Source organism: Solea solea, chromosome 19 (assembly GCF_958295425.1).
Source record: "Solea solea chromosome 19, fSolSol10.1, whole genome shotgun sequence".
NCBI lineage: Eukaryota > Metazoa > Chordata > Actinopteri > Pleuronectiformes > Soleidae > Solea > Solea solea.
Window position 1 is genome coordinate 6,270,755 of NC_081152.1, and position 16,388 is coordinate 6,287,142.

The 16,388-nt window shown below is 41.8% G+C and overlaps 1 protein-coding gene across 17 annotated transcripts in view; it reads left to right on the forward strand.

Moving 5' to 3' along the window:
* The window catches only part of LOC131445807 (formin-binding protein 1), a 56,541-nt gene extending 43,737 nt beyond the window's left edge, over nt 1–12,804 (forward strand). For 6 of the 17 annotated variants that reach the window (XM_058616480.1, XM_058616475.1, XM_058616474.1 and 3 more), the window contains 7 exons: nt 3,558–3,572; nt 3,897–3,932; nt 5,915–6,024; nt 6,125–6,257; nt 6,635–6,756; nt 6,862–7,022; nt 7,879–8,865. In XM_058616480.1, the coding sequence (XP_058472463.1) occupies nt 3,558–3,572; nt 3,897–3,932; nt 5,915–6,024; nt 6,125–6,257; nt 6,635–6,756; nt 6,862–7,022; nt 7,879–8,057 (756 nt within the window). In that variant the 3' untranslated portion in view covers nt 8,058–8,865. The other 11 variants (XM_058616482.1, XM_058616484.1, XM_058616486.1 and 8 more) reach the window with 8 other exon arrangements.
* Nucleotides 12,805–16,388: the final 3,584 nt, after the last annotated feature.

Here is a 16,388-nt window from a genome sequence, read left to right on the forward strand (position 1 = left end):
GCCGAAACAGAGATGAAAAAGATTGAAGTCTGACCTTAACTGTTACTGTTTACTGTTACTTTTCATAGCACAGTAAGAACTGGAAGGTTGAGTGACATTTTTAAGGCTGCGGTCACAGTTAGTACTCCCATAATTCATACCAATACATTTAAACTTGTACTCCTTTGTATGATTCACAGTCTCCTGTTTGTTTTTCCATGTATATAAATGTCACAGTATAGCTTTATTATGCTGTATATTAGGGGTAAATGAACAGAAGGTGATCGGGTTAATCCAGTATAATGAGAAGAGGTTCTTTAAGGGCACTGGCTGTGCTGCCTCACACAGAGTTTAGACGCTTTAATACTTCTGAACTAATGTGGTAGAGGTTACTAATTAATTGGCACAAACAGTTTGCCTGTAGTACTACAGTACCTTGTGTTGGTATCTGCTGGTGTTACACGCTTTGTAAATGTCTGAATTAAAATTCACTTTATACATAGACAGTAATGTCTGTGTGTATTAAAAAGAAAAATTAGAGATAAAGGATCATCCTTTATTAGTCCCACTATGGTGTAATCTGCTGCGTCACAGCAGCACAGATGGTAAAGAATGAATTAGGCTTGCGTTATAAACACCAGTAAAACATAAACTTTCATTTTTCATATTAATATATGTTTATTAGTATATGTATGTTTATGCCATATATGTGCTTGTATTACAACTCAAAAGATTGAAGGAAAGTAGTAAAGAGGTGATATAAACATGTTTATTGCAAAGTAAGTTCATACCTTGGCTACAGATTTTCCATCATCATCAATCAATCAAATTCTGTGGCTACAGCTGCAGGAAAATTAAGAAAATACAACAGTTTCCCACCTGTTACAGAGTCTCACATCAGGGATTAGAGCAGATTTGCCCCTGGAGGTATCATGTCTCTGTACAGTGGAACTATATCTACCTCTGCAGGAGAGCCTTTGTGTGCGTGCGCGTGTGTGTGCGTGTGTCATATAAGCTGTGTAATCCATCCGCAGTCACTTTGTGTGCACGTGCGTGTGTATTTTTTTTTTTTTAGCGAAGACAAAACAAATCTGTGGGGTCCTGTTGTAGAGTATAAGAGCGTCAGTGCTGTTTGTGTGCACTCTCACTGACAAAGCTGTATTCTCTCCGACGACCACCACAGCAGCAATCCCCGCACTCGCTCGTTTGTCACAAAGACCTAATGAAGAGGACACTGGGCCGGCCCACATATGCTTTCGAAGCCAGGCAATATGTTGTAAGTGTGTGTGTGAGATGGATGCCAGTGAGTACTCGTGTGTGTGTGTGTGTTTCTGCGAGTGTAGCAGGAAGTATGAATGGTGTGTGTGTGTGATTAGTAAAAGCCATGTACAACACGGGACAGTAGCCTAAAAAGTGTGTTTTGTGATCCAGTATTTGTGAGGAAGACCATAAGTTTGTCACCATAAAACGGGGAAACCTGTCCCCCGTGTCTGTGCCTGGCTCCTTATTGATCACACGGCCGTGACGCGTGTGGAGTCAGGAGCGAATGATGGAGAAAGGAGACGACGACTTCATCCCCCGCATCACATGTATCAGCTTGAGGGTTTCCCCCCCCCCGCCCCCGCCGCTCGCTGTGTCCCGCAGCTGTTTCGGGGCCGCTGAGCATCGACAAAGGGGTCAATTCACAAAGTGTCACGAGCACCTGTGGATGTGCGGAGTGATGATGATGATGATGATGTCATTCATCCTCTCTCGGCCGTCATCCCGCCACGCCAATTAAATCTCACTGTCAGGTGGTTTTACATTAGCCGAGGTGTTGGTCACACTTTGGGTCTGGGCTCAGCCTACAGTACCCAGAATTCACCCCTTCCAGGGCTTTTTGTCTGTGCTGGTCTTCCTCCCATGGGCAGCAGTGTTATTCGTCTGTGAGTAACTTCCTGTGATATACCTGTATATCTGTGTGTGTGTCTGGGTGGTTGGGAATGAGCTCAGGTCGATTTTATCCATCGAAGAGCAACAACAAAGGAGAGAAGATTGATTTAGACTACAAAATAGCATGGGATTTACTCATGCTTATGCACAGCTGTCATGTGACTGCCTGATCTATCACAAATACAGTGTATTTAAAGCAGGAATAGCCAATCAGACACAACCTCATGTCCCTTATTTTGAAAGAAAAACACGTACTTTTCACTCAGCAATGACAAATATGATTTTAATTCTCAATTTGTGTAGAAATCCTAGATGATAGTTTGCAAGAATCTAACAATATGTTGTTTAATACATATGTATAGGGATGATTGTCCGATACAGAAACGAATACAATTATATATGAGACAATTTAAGTGTTAACGTCAAGCTTTATTCTTGTTTACACAGTGGACAAATGCTGGAATTGTAGTAAAGATGTCAAAACATCATATCAGATGTTAAAATATGATAAATCCAACCCACTCTTCTTTATATTTATTGCATATTAATGTTCATTCTTTTTCAAAACTTTTACTTTTCCTGTTTTTACACCAAAGGTTATATTTATAAATCAGTATTTAGAGTCCAAATTTGACCCGCTATAGTTTGCAGTTAGTTTGACACTGTTTTTTTTTTTTTAACCTATAAATGAGTTATAGGAAGTCACTCACAGGAAATGTGAGATGCATTAGAAGGGAGGTGCGTTGCAGACTCACAGCATGTCATAGTGAGGATCGCACCAGGCCTTTCCAGGTGGACGATTCGATTAGTGGGGCTAAAGTGAGTGGAGCTCCTCCGTGCACCAGCCTGTGAGCCTCTAACAGGATTAGAAATCATCTGCTCCAGCTCCACCATCAAACCTGCACTCGTCTCTGTTCCTCTTTATTCAAAACATAAACTCAGGAGGAATTACTCAGCAAATGATCACAATTTCTCCCCCCCCCCCCAGTATATTTGACAGTGAAGTCGCTCTTGTTTTCTACTTTCATTCAGCAGCTTTTATCTCAAGTGTATCATCTTAAGTTTTATTCTTAATGACATAGTTTGGGATTTTAAAGTGCCTCTCCAGCTTGTCTGTGCACATTATCTGCCTCCATGTCAACATATGGATCTGCTTATGTGATACATGCTTATGGCGCCCTCTGCTGTCACCTGTGTGTCATTGTAGTGGTAATCGAGAAGTAAAGGGAACACCCGCCCGCCCGCCCATCCCCATCACACGCCACCGTCCCTCTACATTTACTCTCATTCATCCTTTTCATCCTCTGTAACTCCACGCTTGTGCATTAGGTTGGTCCTCTGTGCCAACTTACTCCTCATTTCTCATTAATCCAGCGTATTTGAAAATGTCAAACTTCATCACGTTAACAAAAGAGCGGGGGGGGGGGGGGCACTCTGTGCCTAACGTTTGAACCACACAGCACCGCCCTCTTTCGGCTAAACGATGAAGTTTGGCAAATGTCATGAAAATCCATGTTTAGAATTCTGTTTTAAGGAAAATGAAAGCAATGGTTCATGAGAGTCCCCTGTTGTTGACTTTTGTCTGTTGTTTCTTTCTCTCTCTCTTCTGCTCCCCGCCATTTCTATCTCCTCTTCCTCCCATGAAGCTTTCTCTCAAGCTGGTAAGCATGACCGTATAACCTCACGTCCATAGCGGCATGACCATAGCACGCATGTCACGTCCTCCCAGTAACACATTGTTAATAACGTTGTGTACACCGTTATGGTTTTTTTTTCTGTGAGTGTGTGCACTTTCTCTCTCTCTTCTAATTTTTTCTTCTTTTTTGTTTTGCAATTTGAGATAACAATGTAATTGTTGCTGCGACTCAAACGTTTGGACCCCAGACTCACGTCACTGTCTCATCTTACGTGTTATTTTGTTTCTGTGTTTGTGAATCGTCGTCCTGTTTCCTCCCAAAACTGTGTCTGTGATTGCCGTGGTGCAGATCACACTCAATTCCCACGTCCGGAATCTCCTCGAGGTGATCACATTTACTCTGTGTTACCGTGTCCGTCTCCGTAGCCTGTCTGGTAGTCCCTACTCTCTTTTCTTGTGTAACAAGTACTAATCTGATCCCATTGGAGTCGTCGTTGTTCACTCATGTGCTCACACATGCATGCCAGTTGTCACTTGTCCAGTAGAACAAGCTGTGATGTTTATTTTCTGACAAAGATGCAAAGTGTTTAATGAGCTGACATTTTGAAAAAAAGGTAAATCTGAGTCTACACTTCACATACGCTCATTAATCCAGTGTTCAGTGAGCAGAAAGTGAATATTTTTGAATATTCTGGTACACGGTATTTAATGTTTATGTTCTTTTTAAGTCCATGCTTGATTTAATACAGAATTTATCAAGTATACACATTGTAAACAGCAGATTTCTGTCCATAGTGTCACTCTGATCATGTAGAGCTGAACTCATTATTAGTCCTCTTTTTACATAAACTATACAAACACTAACTTCATCACTTCTTCTGTACTGTCACCTTGTGAATAGAGAAAACCCGCATGTCACTGCATGACGACTGACACGTCTTTGTTATTATGTTGCATGATGTTGCCGGGTAAAGTGTTGCGTGCTGATACAGGGAGAAAAGGGTAAGGTTGCCGTGGTAACCTAGCTACTGTGTGTGCAGTCAATCCTGACCTCAAGTCCGAAGCTCCAGCAGTTATAACCTGTGAGCGGCCTCAAAGAGAGCCAGTCACAGGCCTTCATCTGTTTAGTCCACACAGAGATTTTCCTCTTTATTTGCATTAAATTAAAAAATATATACAGTATAGCGACAAGGGTCCTATTGGGATCAATATTATTCAAATGAATGCATAGCCTCACATAAATCAATACAAAATTGCATGCATAATGCAATAATTTGAACGTATGAAAAAGTACAAGGCTGAAAATAGTACTAGAGTTCATGTTCAGGTCATTATTGAGGCTTTTATTTTGAAGGCGCAAGCTTTATATTATTATTTATAAAAAAAAAATTAGAAATAAACTAACGTGTCTTGAAATAAAACTTAAAGGGATAGTTTAGGGATTTTTGAACATGAAGTTGTGTGGCACAGATTTGACAGGTTGTCAAATCATTTAACGAGTAAAGTAGTCGTGGGAGAGCATTTGAGACACGTAACACAACAGGTTTTAAACCACAAACATGCATGCGTTACGTTAACATGTTTGAACAAAAAACCTCTGCCCAACAGTATGTCAGATCAGTTTGACACTATGGTTAAGTCACAAGTGTTTCAGCTGTTTTTGACAGATCATCTTTATGAACCAGAGAACACAGACGAGGAACTTCACCAGAGAGAGAGAGAGAGTTTTTAGATACAGCATAAGTTGAAAAAAAATAATTCATTTATATACTGTGTGGTATTTCAAGCATGTTTGTGGTCATTTATTTTGCAACTCTTGCCTCAGAATATGTTACCGAGCAGCAATGACTCACTAGTTCACTGCTGGAGCCTGGAAGCCTTCTCATCAGGAAATATGAGCCAACAGCTTCACATGCATTAGGCAACTCACACTGAAACGTTATGGGCAAGTAGGATGCAGCCAGTGTGCAGTGTCTTCCATTTCCCCATGCATTTGCAGACAGCAGTCGGTAAAGTGAGGCGGCTGAAAAGGTGCAAGGCCTCAAAGTCAATAGACAAGACAATTATCCCCAATTCTCAGTGAGAGTGTGTGTGTGTGTGTGTTAGAGAGAGTGACTGCAGTATCTCCTTCAGGTCGAATTATGTGCTTAAGAACAAAACAAGGGCTCCGTTTGTGGAGCTGTTATCCACTTATCCCCCCGAGTCTTGGTTCACAGGGTTCACAGCAGACAGAGATGCTGCACCTTCCCTGATCAAAACAGCAACACAACAAATCGACAACATCAAATTCTTTATCTCACCGTTTCTTTCCACTCCTTTCTCCAATTTTGATTCCCCTCCCTCCCTGTTTTTTATTTTCCCTCTCAGGGTTCTGGACCAGAAGATTTCAGCCACCTGCCGCCAGAGCAGAGGAGGAAGAAGCTCCAGGGCAAGATCGACGACTTAAATAAAGACATTCAGAAAGACATGGACCAGAGGTATCAGTAGAAAGTTATATACCTTATACACCATCAGCAATATTTGTGTTTACCTCTTTAATACGCAACAAACACTGACTGTGGTCATTTGTCGTCATAGGGACGCTCTAACGAAGATGAAAGACGTGTATGTGAAGAACCCTCAGATGGGAGACCCCGCCAGCGTTGACCCCCGGTTATTAGAGATAGGCCAGAACATCGAGAAGCTCCAGTTAGAAGTGCAGAAATTTGAGGTTCGTCCGGTGCCAGTGGCCAAGCTCTCGTCTCTGTGTGAATGTTAGTGTTGGCAAAGTTGTCTTATTTAGATTACAGGAGACGGTAAATAATGAGGAGTTTCTAAGCGCACGTCTCCACGCTGGTGGAGTTCCAGGGAAGACAGCTGCTTGTCCATATTAGGAGAAGATGTGATGCAGCTGCACTCGCTGACTCACTGCATTTTTCCACCTTTTTAGACAAGGAGACTTCTCTGTGCATCATCTCTGTAAATAAATGGGAAACCAGAGGTGTTTGAACTCTGGCTGAACTATAAAAGTCATCAGATGAACGGAATTCTTTCACACGCGTCGTAAAGATTTCGACACATAACACATGACTGTCGCGTGTGTTTCAGGGTTGGTTAGCAGAAGTGGAGGAGAGAATGCCGTCCAAGAGTGACACGCAGCGGCGGAGCGGGATCTTCGAGACCCAGAACAACACGACAGTGAGCAACAACTGTGCGCAGGACAGAGAGAGGTATGGTATACTCTGTTAATAAACACACTCAACTTTATATTTGCAAAAGAAAACTATGTTTTCACAGTCTATTTACTGTGTGTGTGTGTGTTGGCCCTTGAGCAGCCCGGACGGCAGCTACACAGAGGAGCCCAATTCAGAGACTCAGGTCAAAGTCAACACCCATCCTGTCCCCACGTCCTCCACGCCCGAGTTTGACGACGAGTTTGACGACGAGGAGACGCTGCCCACCATCGGCACCTGCAAGGCCTTGTATCCCTTTGAAGGTAACTCTACACACACACACACAAACCTAACTCATCTGCTTAAGTGAAGCTTCAGTTCAAGTGTTGCTGGTTGGATGGATGTCACATACCTGCCCTCTAGTGGCCAGCTTTATAATAACGATAATAGGCCACAAGAATAAGCACAATGACTTTACTGAATTTGGGACAAAAGAACCTTTTGTAATTCTATAGGGAGACTGAGGACTTTAATACAAGGACACTGTCAAGCACACTGTACAAGCACACTTTTTCCAAATTCAAAACCCCTTAAGTTTCTCACTTAAACGGCCTCTGACCTGCTTTCTTGCAAATAAAAACTACAGGTACAGATTATTATGATCCAATTGAAATAAAAGGCAGCACAGTGACTCACTAACAAAGAGGACATTTACTTGTCCCGTATAAAAGTTTCAACCATCTCTAATTATCGTTAAAAAAAATAAAAAATCCTTAAGTAGTTAAGGCATCAGATATGGCCTATTTTAAGCTATTTTAAGGGTCTTTTAGAAGCTAAATGAATAAAGTGTTGTTTATTTTTAGACCCATTTGGAGGCACCTGACCAACAGTAGTGACGTCACTCTTAAGAATCTAAATTCCCGTGTTGAAACCTCGAGATTTGCACTTTGTCTGGTGCCATGTTGAGGTTGAGCTAAATTTGCATCACCTGCAGACAGCTGGACAATACCAGCTGTCAGTGGCATCAGTGTCCACTCATGTGCTGTGTTTTATCTTATATCTTTCTGTAAATAGTAACAACATTTACAAAGTTGACCTTTGTGGGGTTTTTTTTATCATGAAATCACTTCCTTCGTCTCTAATCTCCCTCTCTCGCTCTCCATTTGTCCATTTTCATAGGTCATAACGAGGGCACAATCTCGGTGGCCGAGGGCGAGCTGTTGTACGTCATAGAGGAAGACAAAGGGGACGGCTGGACGCGAGTGCGCCGGAACGGGGAGGAGGAAGGCTACGTCCCCACGTCCTATGTCGAGGTCTTTTTGGAAACAAATGCCAAAGGTGCTATGACATACATTTAACTCGACGGGTCTTTTTTCTTTTAATGTTTCTGTGAATCGGCGATGAAAGATTGTTAGTGGCAGGGTCAGATAAGCAAACACACACCTCACACATACACACACATTTGTTCCCTGTCTCTAGAGGGAAGGACCAATCAGATTAGTCCGTTGTGGAGGACGGTGCGAGTGTGTGTCACTGTACAATAAATGTAAATAAGCCCTGAACAAAACACGTATTAACAAGGAGCCGGTTCCGTACTGTAGTTCCTCACCTCTCTTATTCACTGCAGTGCCACCAAGTGGCAGAAAGAAATACAAGACCATTTGTCAAAGCTCAGAACGACGTGATGTGTAAACTCTCTAACAGCGATCGCACGTGCATTTCAGAACACTGTTCTTGATTTTTGTATCTTTTTGTTACTCTGTAAAATATCAGATTATCAGATTACCATGTTCCACTCAGATTAATATGCTTTTAGTCGTATCCACGACGCACTTTAAACTCCGCTGAGTGAATGTACCGTCTGCAGTGACGCTCACCGTCACGCGACAGGTGACAAAGCACGCTCCACGTGCAGTCGTTGCAAGTGTTATTTAAATCTGCTGGAAATTTTGAAAACAGATATTTTTGTAGGCCAATAACGATCCTAGCGCCGTTACAACACGAAACATCTGGGAAAGCAAATACTCCTCATTCTGGTCGTGATTTTATAAAAAAAATAAAAAAATTGTGAATTAATTATTAACTAATTGTCCCCTTAAAGATGTTTTTATTCCTTTTTGAATCCACATTTTCATAATGAGAGTGTCAGGCTGTTGTGGTCCTTTCTTCCAGGCCAGTGGTAAAGAAATGGAGGAGTGAGAATGTAACTGTATAAAAAGGTATACGCAGGAGCCTGGACTGAGCCGTGGAGATTTAAAGATGTTTGGGTTTAATTGCACGAGTCTCTGACTCAGTGGTAACAGCATGACGTGTGTGTGGCGACTGTGAATAAGACAGACTGTGACATTTACACCAGAGATCATCTCTGTGTGGCTCAGTCGGCTTTGATCACTTGTTATTGGCGCAGCATGAGGTTGGTGTTTTACTTCAGCGCTGTGTGGGTTTTTATTTTTGGAGCGCGTTTGCTGCATGTTGCAGTATCTGTGGAAGGTTGTCTTCATGATGTTGTGAGTTCAGCATGTTGTGACCAGTCAGGTGCAGGTTAACATGCATCCAAGACAAGGTCCAGTGTGAAACTTTTGGGAGGATTTATTGGTGAGAAATATAAGGACCATGAGCACAGGGACATATTTTTGCCAAGGGGTGCAACAGGGGGGTGTCAAACTCTTTTTAGTTCAGGGGCCACATATTGGATCTCAAGTGGGCCGGCCCAGGAAAATAATAATATGATAATCCCTTTGTTTTACATTACATATTATGAACAATCTGAACTTTCTTGAGAAAAATAAGTTGTCATTTCAACAATATTATGCTTTTGGTCTTTTAGAAATAAAGAAATCCAGAATTCCTTGCTGACGTTTTTGACCAGCGCTGACCTTTACAATTTGACCTCTTTCAATGTGCTGAGGTCATCGCAGCAGATAATGGAAAGTAATAATACAACATACTGTAAACGTTTCTTAATGTATTATTGGAAAAGCAAATTATCATTCATGGTTATAAAAAAAAGAGACAATTTTTCAATTTCAGATTGTTTATGAAAAAAAAGAAAGAACAAAAATCAACCAAACTATTTACACTCTGTGTGTTCCACCCTTGGTCAGTAGGGGGTGCTGCAGCACCCATGTATAAACACTTTAAAATTGTTTTATACATGTTTTTTAGGCAAGGGCCTTGCTTTAACAGATAAAACAGCCAGAAGGAGAGATGATTACAATCTTTATTACAATCTGCAGTCTCACCATTAGATGTCACCAATTCTTACACACTGGACTTTTAAAAAGGAGTAAATGAACTTGAAGTCTCTTGATAAATCAGACGATCAGTATGTGCAAGTCTTGACTTCCTTGTTCCTCCTGTCTGAATCACAGGCTTGCTACATCTTTCACATGATTTCCCCTTAAAAGCTATCTAATGTTTCTTTCTGTCGTTTTTTTTTTGTTTGTTTGTATTTTTTTTTTGTTAAATTACAGATTCCTAAAAGTGTGAGGCTGCTGGCTGAGGAATGGCAGGGCAAGCAGCACCGGAGAGAAACCACCACGCTCCTCACACGCTCAGAGAGTCAGAGAGAGAGAGAGAGAGAGAAAGTGAACGATGACGAGTCTAAAAGGGCCGCTAATAACGCATCTCAATTTTTTTAAAAACAATACAACAAGAAAAAACAACAAAAAAACACCAAAACAACGACGTATCAGCTGTGTTGTTCTTCTTTAACCTTTTCCCCATTCTTAACACCCATGCAGCAGCCCTCAGTGCGGGTTTTCCCTTCTTTGTGTTGAGTAAAGCTTCGCTTCCTACTGTAACTAACGTGCAGTCGTGTTGCCACTTCTCCTTTTCCCTTTACCCCTGCTACACACACACGCACACACACACACACACACACTGAAGAGGGTGTGGTCAGAGAGAGAGGACGGTGACCAGCAAAGAAGAAATCATGGCCTCTGTCATCCACAGTTTGTGTGTCATGAATTCCTCACTCGCTCATTGACTATTCTGATTCCGTGTTCATCTATGAAGCTGTGAAAACCTCACGTTCTACTGAAGTCGGCTCCATATTTGTAGGTTTTTAGAAAGTGAAGGTGTGAATCATGTGTGTGTCAGGGTCATACCACCACAACGAGGTTTAAAAAGCACCCAGAGACGTAGCTCGCCCACGACCGCTCACGTGCCGTCGTAAAACGGGGAAGTTGATTCCCTCGTGTGCGTTTGTTGAGCTTCGGAGAGACATTTCTAAACGAGAAAAGTAAAAGTAAGAAACGTGAATATATTTGGTGTCAACACAGCTTTTCATTCACAGTTCACGTTTTTTTTCTTAAACGCTGGGCTGGATCGTGTGTGGACGTGACCTGGGAGTCAAACAAAATAACCACTGTCACTTAAAAACAGATGAGCGTGGATGTTTGTTGTTTGTTTTTATATCCTTATTTTAAAACGTTTCCGTGTGTCGTCACGAATCACTCTCACACCCTCCTGTCACTGGTGCCTGTTCTTCTCTCTGACCACATCACTTCCATGGCCCCGCCTCCATCCTCAAGCAGCTTTATTAAGGCTTTCCCTTGGCTGCTTTGAGGTCCCCTCCCTCCCCTTCTCTCTCACCCCCCCCCCTCTTGTCCCCCACCCTTTTGGGGTTTTTTTTGCAACAGCTCAGGGGCGGGGCCTCTCTGCTCTGCGTTGTGCGGTGTGCTGCATGCTTGCCCTGTCTTCCTCCTCGCTCCCTCTGCCGGCAGCCCGGATGAGGTGGCGGGGGGCTTGTTTTCGAGCAGCTTAACGCTCTCTCTCTCCTCCCCCCCCCCCCCCTCCTCCCCCTTGCTCTCTGCCTCCAGCCTCTCTCTTCAGTTAACCCTCATTGCCTGGATTAACTGTTCAAATTAACCTGAATGCTACTGTTTAGGTTCAGTGCCTGTTTTTTTTTTAAATATCTCTTTTCTGTTGTTGGTTCAGAAAAGCATGTTTTTCCCCTTGTTTTCAGCAGCGAGTGAGAAACAGAGCGTTTGTGTCGCTGTACACTCACAGTTACAGTGTGTGTGTGTGTGTGTGTGTGTGTGTGTGTGAAAGGGGTTAGTGTTGTACGTTTTGATCAGAGTGTTTGACGCAAGTTGTTGTTTAGTTTACAGTGAATCAGCGAGCAGCAGCAGCAGCAGCAGCGGCAGTTCTCCCAAAAAACAAAGTTATCCCGTTCCAACCTGATGTTTTTATTTACGAAGGCTGTCTACTGTACATGGAAACATACTGTGATTCATCATTTTCCTGTGAATTTGTGACAGAATCACCAGGTTTGTGTTCAATCACTGGGAGAAAAAAAGGAATAAGATGTGATGATCTCCAAAGGTTTTTGGTTTTAGTCAACGTGCTCCTCCCCTCCCTCCTGCTTAATGGCACATAATGTGATTTGTTTTTATATTTGATTTTTAATTTGAGTTTCTGCTTCTATGTTAAGCTGGAAATTAGCTTCTTTTTTTTTTTAATCTCAGCCTGAGCGGGACTAAAATCTCTTCAGTGCAAACAGTAACAGTGGTTGTGTTTTGGATGAAGCCATTGCTGAACAGATCGTCTGAAGCAGAGTGTCAGACACTTTCGTTGTGGATAAGTGATGCACGTCACGACTGATTGGACTCTTGATAATGGAAGAAATGATCAAATCCCTGCTGAATCAACAGTGTTTGTCTCAAAATGTCAACATTTTCTAACAAAGCCATTTGTTTTTGTTTGTGTTAACGTTTTCTGAGTGATACATGACACCACTCGTTTCTGCCTGTGCTCTGCAATGAACCCAACACACAACGTGAATAACCCGCCTGTACAGTGGAAAAATGGCACCGTGGAATTAGAGAGAGAGAATATATATGAATATATAAAGTTTAAAAAGGAAAAACATCTATTTTAACTATTCAGAGTCTTACCCTGACTTTATCTGCTTTGCAAAAGTAAGACTTCTTCTTTCCTTTGTGAGGTTTTACCAAATGGTGTGTTTTTTGCACTTTTTTCTTTTCGTTTCTTTTTTTTTTCTTGGTTTTTGGTCCATTTGGTAGCCCATGCTTGTTGTTTTGGAGCACTGAATACTCTGTATTGTGTTTACTGTGCCAATTAAATATGCCTGGAAAGAAATTAACAAAGGGCTTGTGATTTCTTTGATGGCAACTTTAATTATCCACACTTAATTGCTGATTTATGAAAACACACAACAGATGTTAATACGCACATCAGAAGGAGAAGCTTTAGGATTTATAATTAGTTAATTTAATTAAACGGAGATTATGCGCCACACAAAAAAGGGTCATGATGTCATTGCTCCTCCTTTACTCTTAATAACTCGATTGATACTCACATAGAAATGTAAACGTCTGAATCTACGCTCTCCAAACAGGCAAGAGAGCTTAAATAACATAAGAAAATAAACATGGATCAACTGGAGAAGCACATTAGTTGCAGCAGTGACTTCATCCATCAGATGACACTGGCTTTTTTCCCCGTTTCCCTGTTTTACCACTAGAGGGCAGTCGTGTTCCACCAAAAGCTGCTCACAAGGCGTATCCAACAATCTCCCTTTCTCATTTCCCTCCCTCCTCCTTTTTTTCTCTTTTATTTTTAATGAAATCATTTTCAGTGACAGCGCTCCACATTTTTTGAACGTGACAAAGCGTCCACAGGTGTTGTGTTGAGTCATGCAGGCGCTTTAAACACTTGCACTTAACCCAGCAAGCAGTTTAGTTGACTTGAACTCATTTAATGACGCCTTTAAAGTGGATTTCCTTACACGGCTGTCGTGTGACCAGCAGACCCTGCAGCACTGACATGTATCGATGTGGCCCGAGGACACGTCGTCTGTGATCGCGTCTCCACAGACACACACACACACACACACACACACGTTCAGTCTACCGTGGCTTGAAATGACTAAAGGAACAGCTGCTTTAGTGAGTTTTACCTCTTCAGACATCAAGCAGAAGTTCTAAAGTGGCAGGAAAATCATTTACAAATAGCAAGAGTGCAGATTGTTTTGGGCTTTTGAAGACAAGCACACATCAGGTGACACAAACTCTTGACGTGGAAACTAAATTTAAGCGGGCGAAAGTAAAAATAGCAAAGGTTACACAGCGTCACATAACACAACTGACTCTCGTTAGTCCTTTTAGCCCCCCCCCGAGTGGTTTGGTAACTTCTGCTCCTTGTGTTCAAGACGAGCAAATCGGCCCCCAAAAGCAACACCAAACCTCCAAAAAAAATAAAATAAAGAAGGGAGGCCACTGCTGCCAACAAACCAGCCACAGACAACGTTTCCATGTGTCCTTAGGCCCAAATAAATCAGAAAAACATCCACAGATGCATGTGTGACCCAGACAGTCACTGCCGGAGCATCGTCATCATCATCACATCTTTGTTCAAGGTGTTTTCTTTGCTTTCTTCTTCCTTCCTATTTTTTTTTTCGTAAAAATAGACGTGAAGTGAAATGTTCAAGACGTATTAATTATTCTCATGTTTGATGAGTGTGACTTGAGGCAAAGGAACAATGTTCTGCCAACAGGATTCTGGGATTCTGGCAGCACATGACAGCAAACTACATACAGTACAGTCCTCTGTGAAATGATTCATCCATACTGGAGCCTGATCGTCTCCTGGTCACCTTTGACTGATAGTAGTTCAGATAGAAAAATGCATCAATTTGAAGCGAGAAGGCTTCGGGCAATGTTAACATCTGTCGCACTGAGGAGACGCTTCTTTCAGCTGCAGCACAGAACAAATGTGTGAGGATCTTGATGGTTTTGAGCAGGATTAGTAATAATCTGGTGGTGACATATAATATTCTTGTAATATAATTCAACAATTGATGTACTAGACCAGTGTTTCTCAAACCTCTTATACCACTCATCCACTTGGAAAGGGAAGAACAAACTTAAAATCATTATGATGCTTGCTAATTTACATTCTATTATAGAGCCGGATTAAATTTGTTTTGTTTTTGTCAATTTTATTTACTTTTTTCAATCCCACACACATTTTTATCTCTGGAAATTAGTAAAAAAATGGAGATTTTTTTGGGCAAAGTGGCCTTTAAGCTCTCAAAGTAACACCGGCGTTTTCACAGGAGGCAGATTTATTCCCAATAACATAATTCACTCTTCCTCACGTATACTTCTCACAAATTAGTAAATTAGATTAAGATGGAGCGAGAGATACGGTTACGTACAGTAGAACATTACATATTTCTGATTTTCCTCCAAGTACCACCAGAGGAAGCTCGCATACCGACCACAGTTTGAGAACCCCGGTGCTAGACAACATATATGTTGTAATCCCACCCCCACAAAAGGAGTCTATTTTAAGTAAAACACTCTTAACCACTTAATTTTCTGTGTCTGCATGGTGAGAGGAGTTGTAGACGGAGGAGCGATTTAAATGTCAACTCTAGTGTTCAGAGTCTGAAATACAACACAAAAAAAACAACACCAGAAAACAGGAATATTTCCACATACTGATACAGCAGTTAAAAAGAAATGATACAGTATGACTTCATAAACAGTGACTGGATGCAAAAACATTCCTGCGTCTAAGACGATGTATCCTCTACTTACTTCAGTAAATGTCAGGGTTAAGTCTTGTTTGCACACACACACACACACACACACACACACACACACACACACACACACACACACACACACACACACACACAGCATGTCTCACAAAAGGTTTGGATTCTTACGTTGTGTCTGTCTCGGCTGCCAACGGGACTTCTCTGTTACTAAGTTACACGTTTGAAGATTTCCTTCAGAAATCCACAAAAATCCAACACTTTGACACAACTGTCACTTTGAGGCAACTTCCTTTTAAAGTCTGGCCGTGTGATGTGAAAGATTTAAGAGACGTTCCGAAGCCCGCGGCGGCAAATTTAAGGAGTCTCTATGTCGGTCTTCATTTCATTTTCACAGCTTAAAACATAATAGAAAAAGAAAATGTGAGCTAAAGGGTCAAACTTGGTCAAATTGTCTTCCTAAAGTCCTAAAATCTGCCATTTTATTCAGCGTATTTATTGAGTAAGTGAGTGAGCTGGTGCGTTTGGAGTATATAATAGGTTTTCTGGCCGCCTGCTCACTGCGGTGTGTTATACCTGTGGGTTCCAGTCTGTTCCATTACTGCTATGTTCCTGTCTGGCGTCTGATGATGGGAAAAGCAAACCTCTGGAGCCCGGCCCAGTCTGTCCCGTCATTAAGGACCGGTTGGTTGCTGTCTGTCTGTGAAACACATATATACACCATCACCTCATGCCCTGTGTGTTTTATTACCTACATTATGCAACTTCCTTTGTTGTTGTAGACTAAATATGAAAAGTACTGCTTTTTTTTACACTGTTAAGCCCATTTTGATGTGTATAATAGCATTATATATATATATATATATATATATATATATATATATATATATATATACATATACATATACTTTTCCTGAATGAAGCGGTTTTCTGATTTGGATTAATACGGCCGCCCTGTCAGCAGTGTTAGCCAGAGGAGCCTGAGGGCCTCGTGGACCGCTCTCCCAGTGTTTCTAATCAAGTCCCAGCATGGACACAGTGCAGGTGCGCGGAATGACAAACATTATTCACGCTCTCTGTAATGGCGATGTCAAAATCAAGCCCGGAATGAGTAAACAGCTCTCAGTGCTGAGCAGCGGTCAGCGGCACGCTCTCTCTC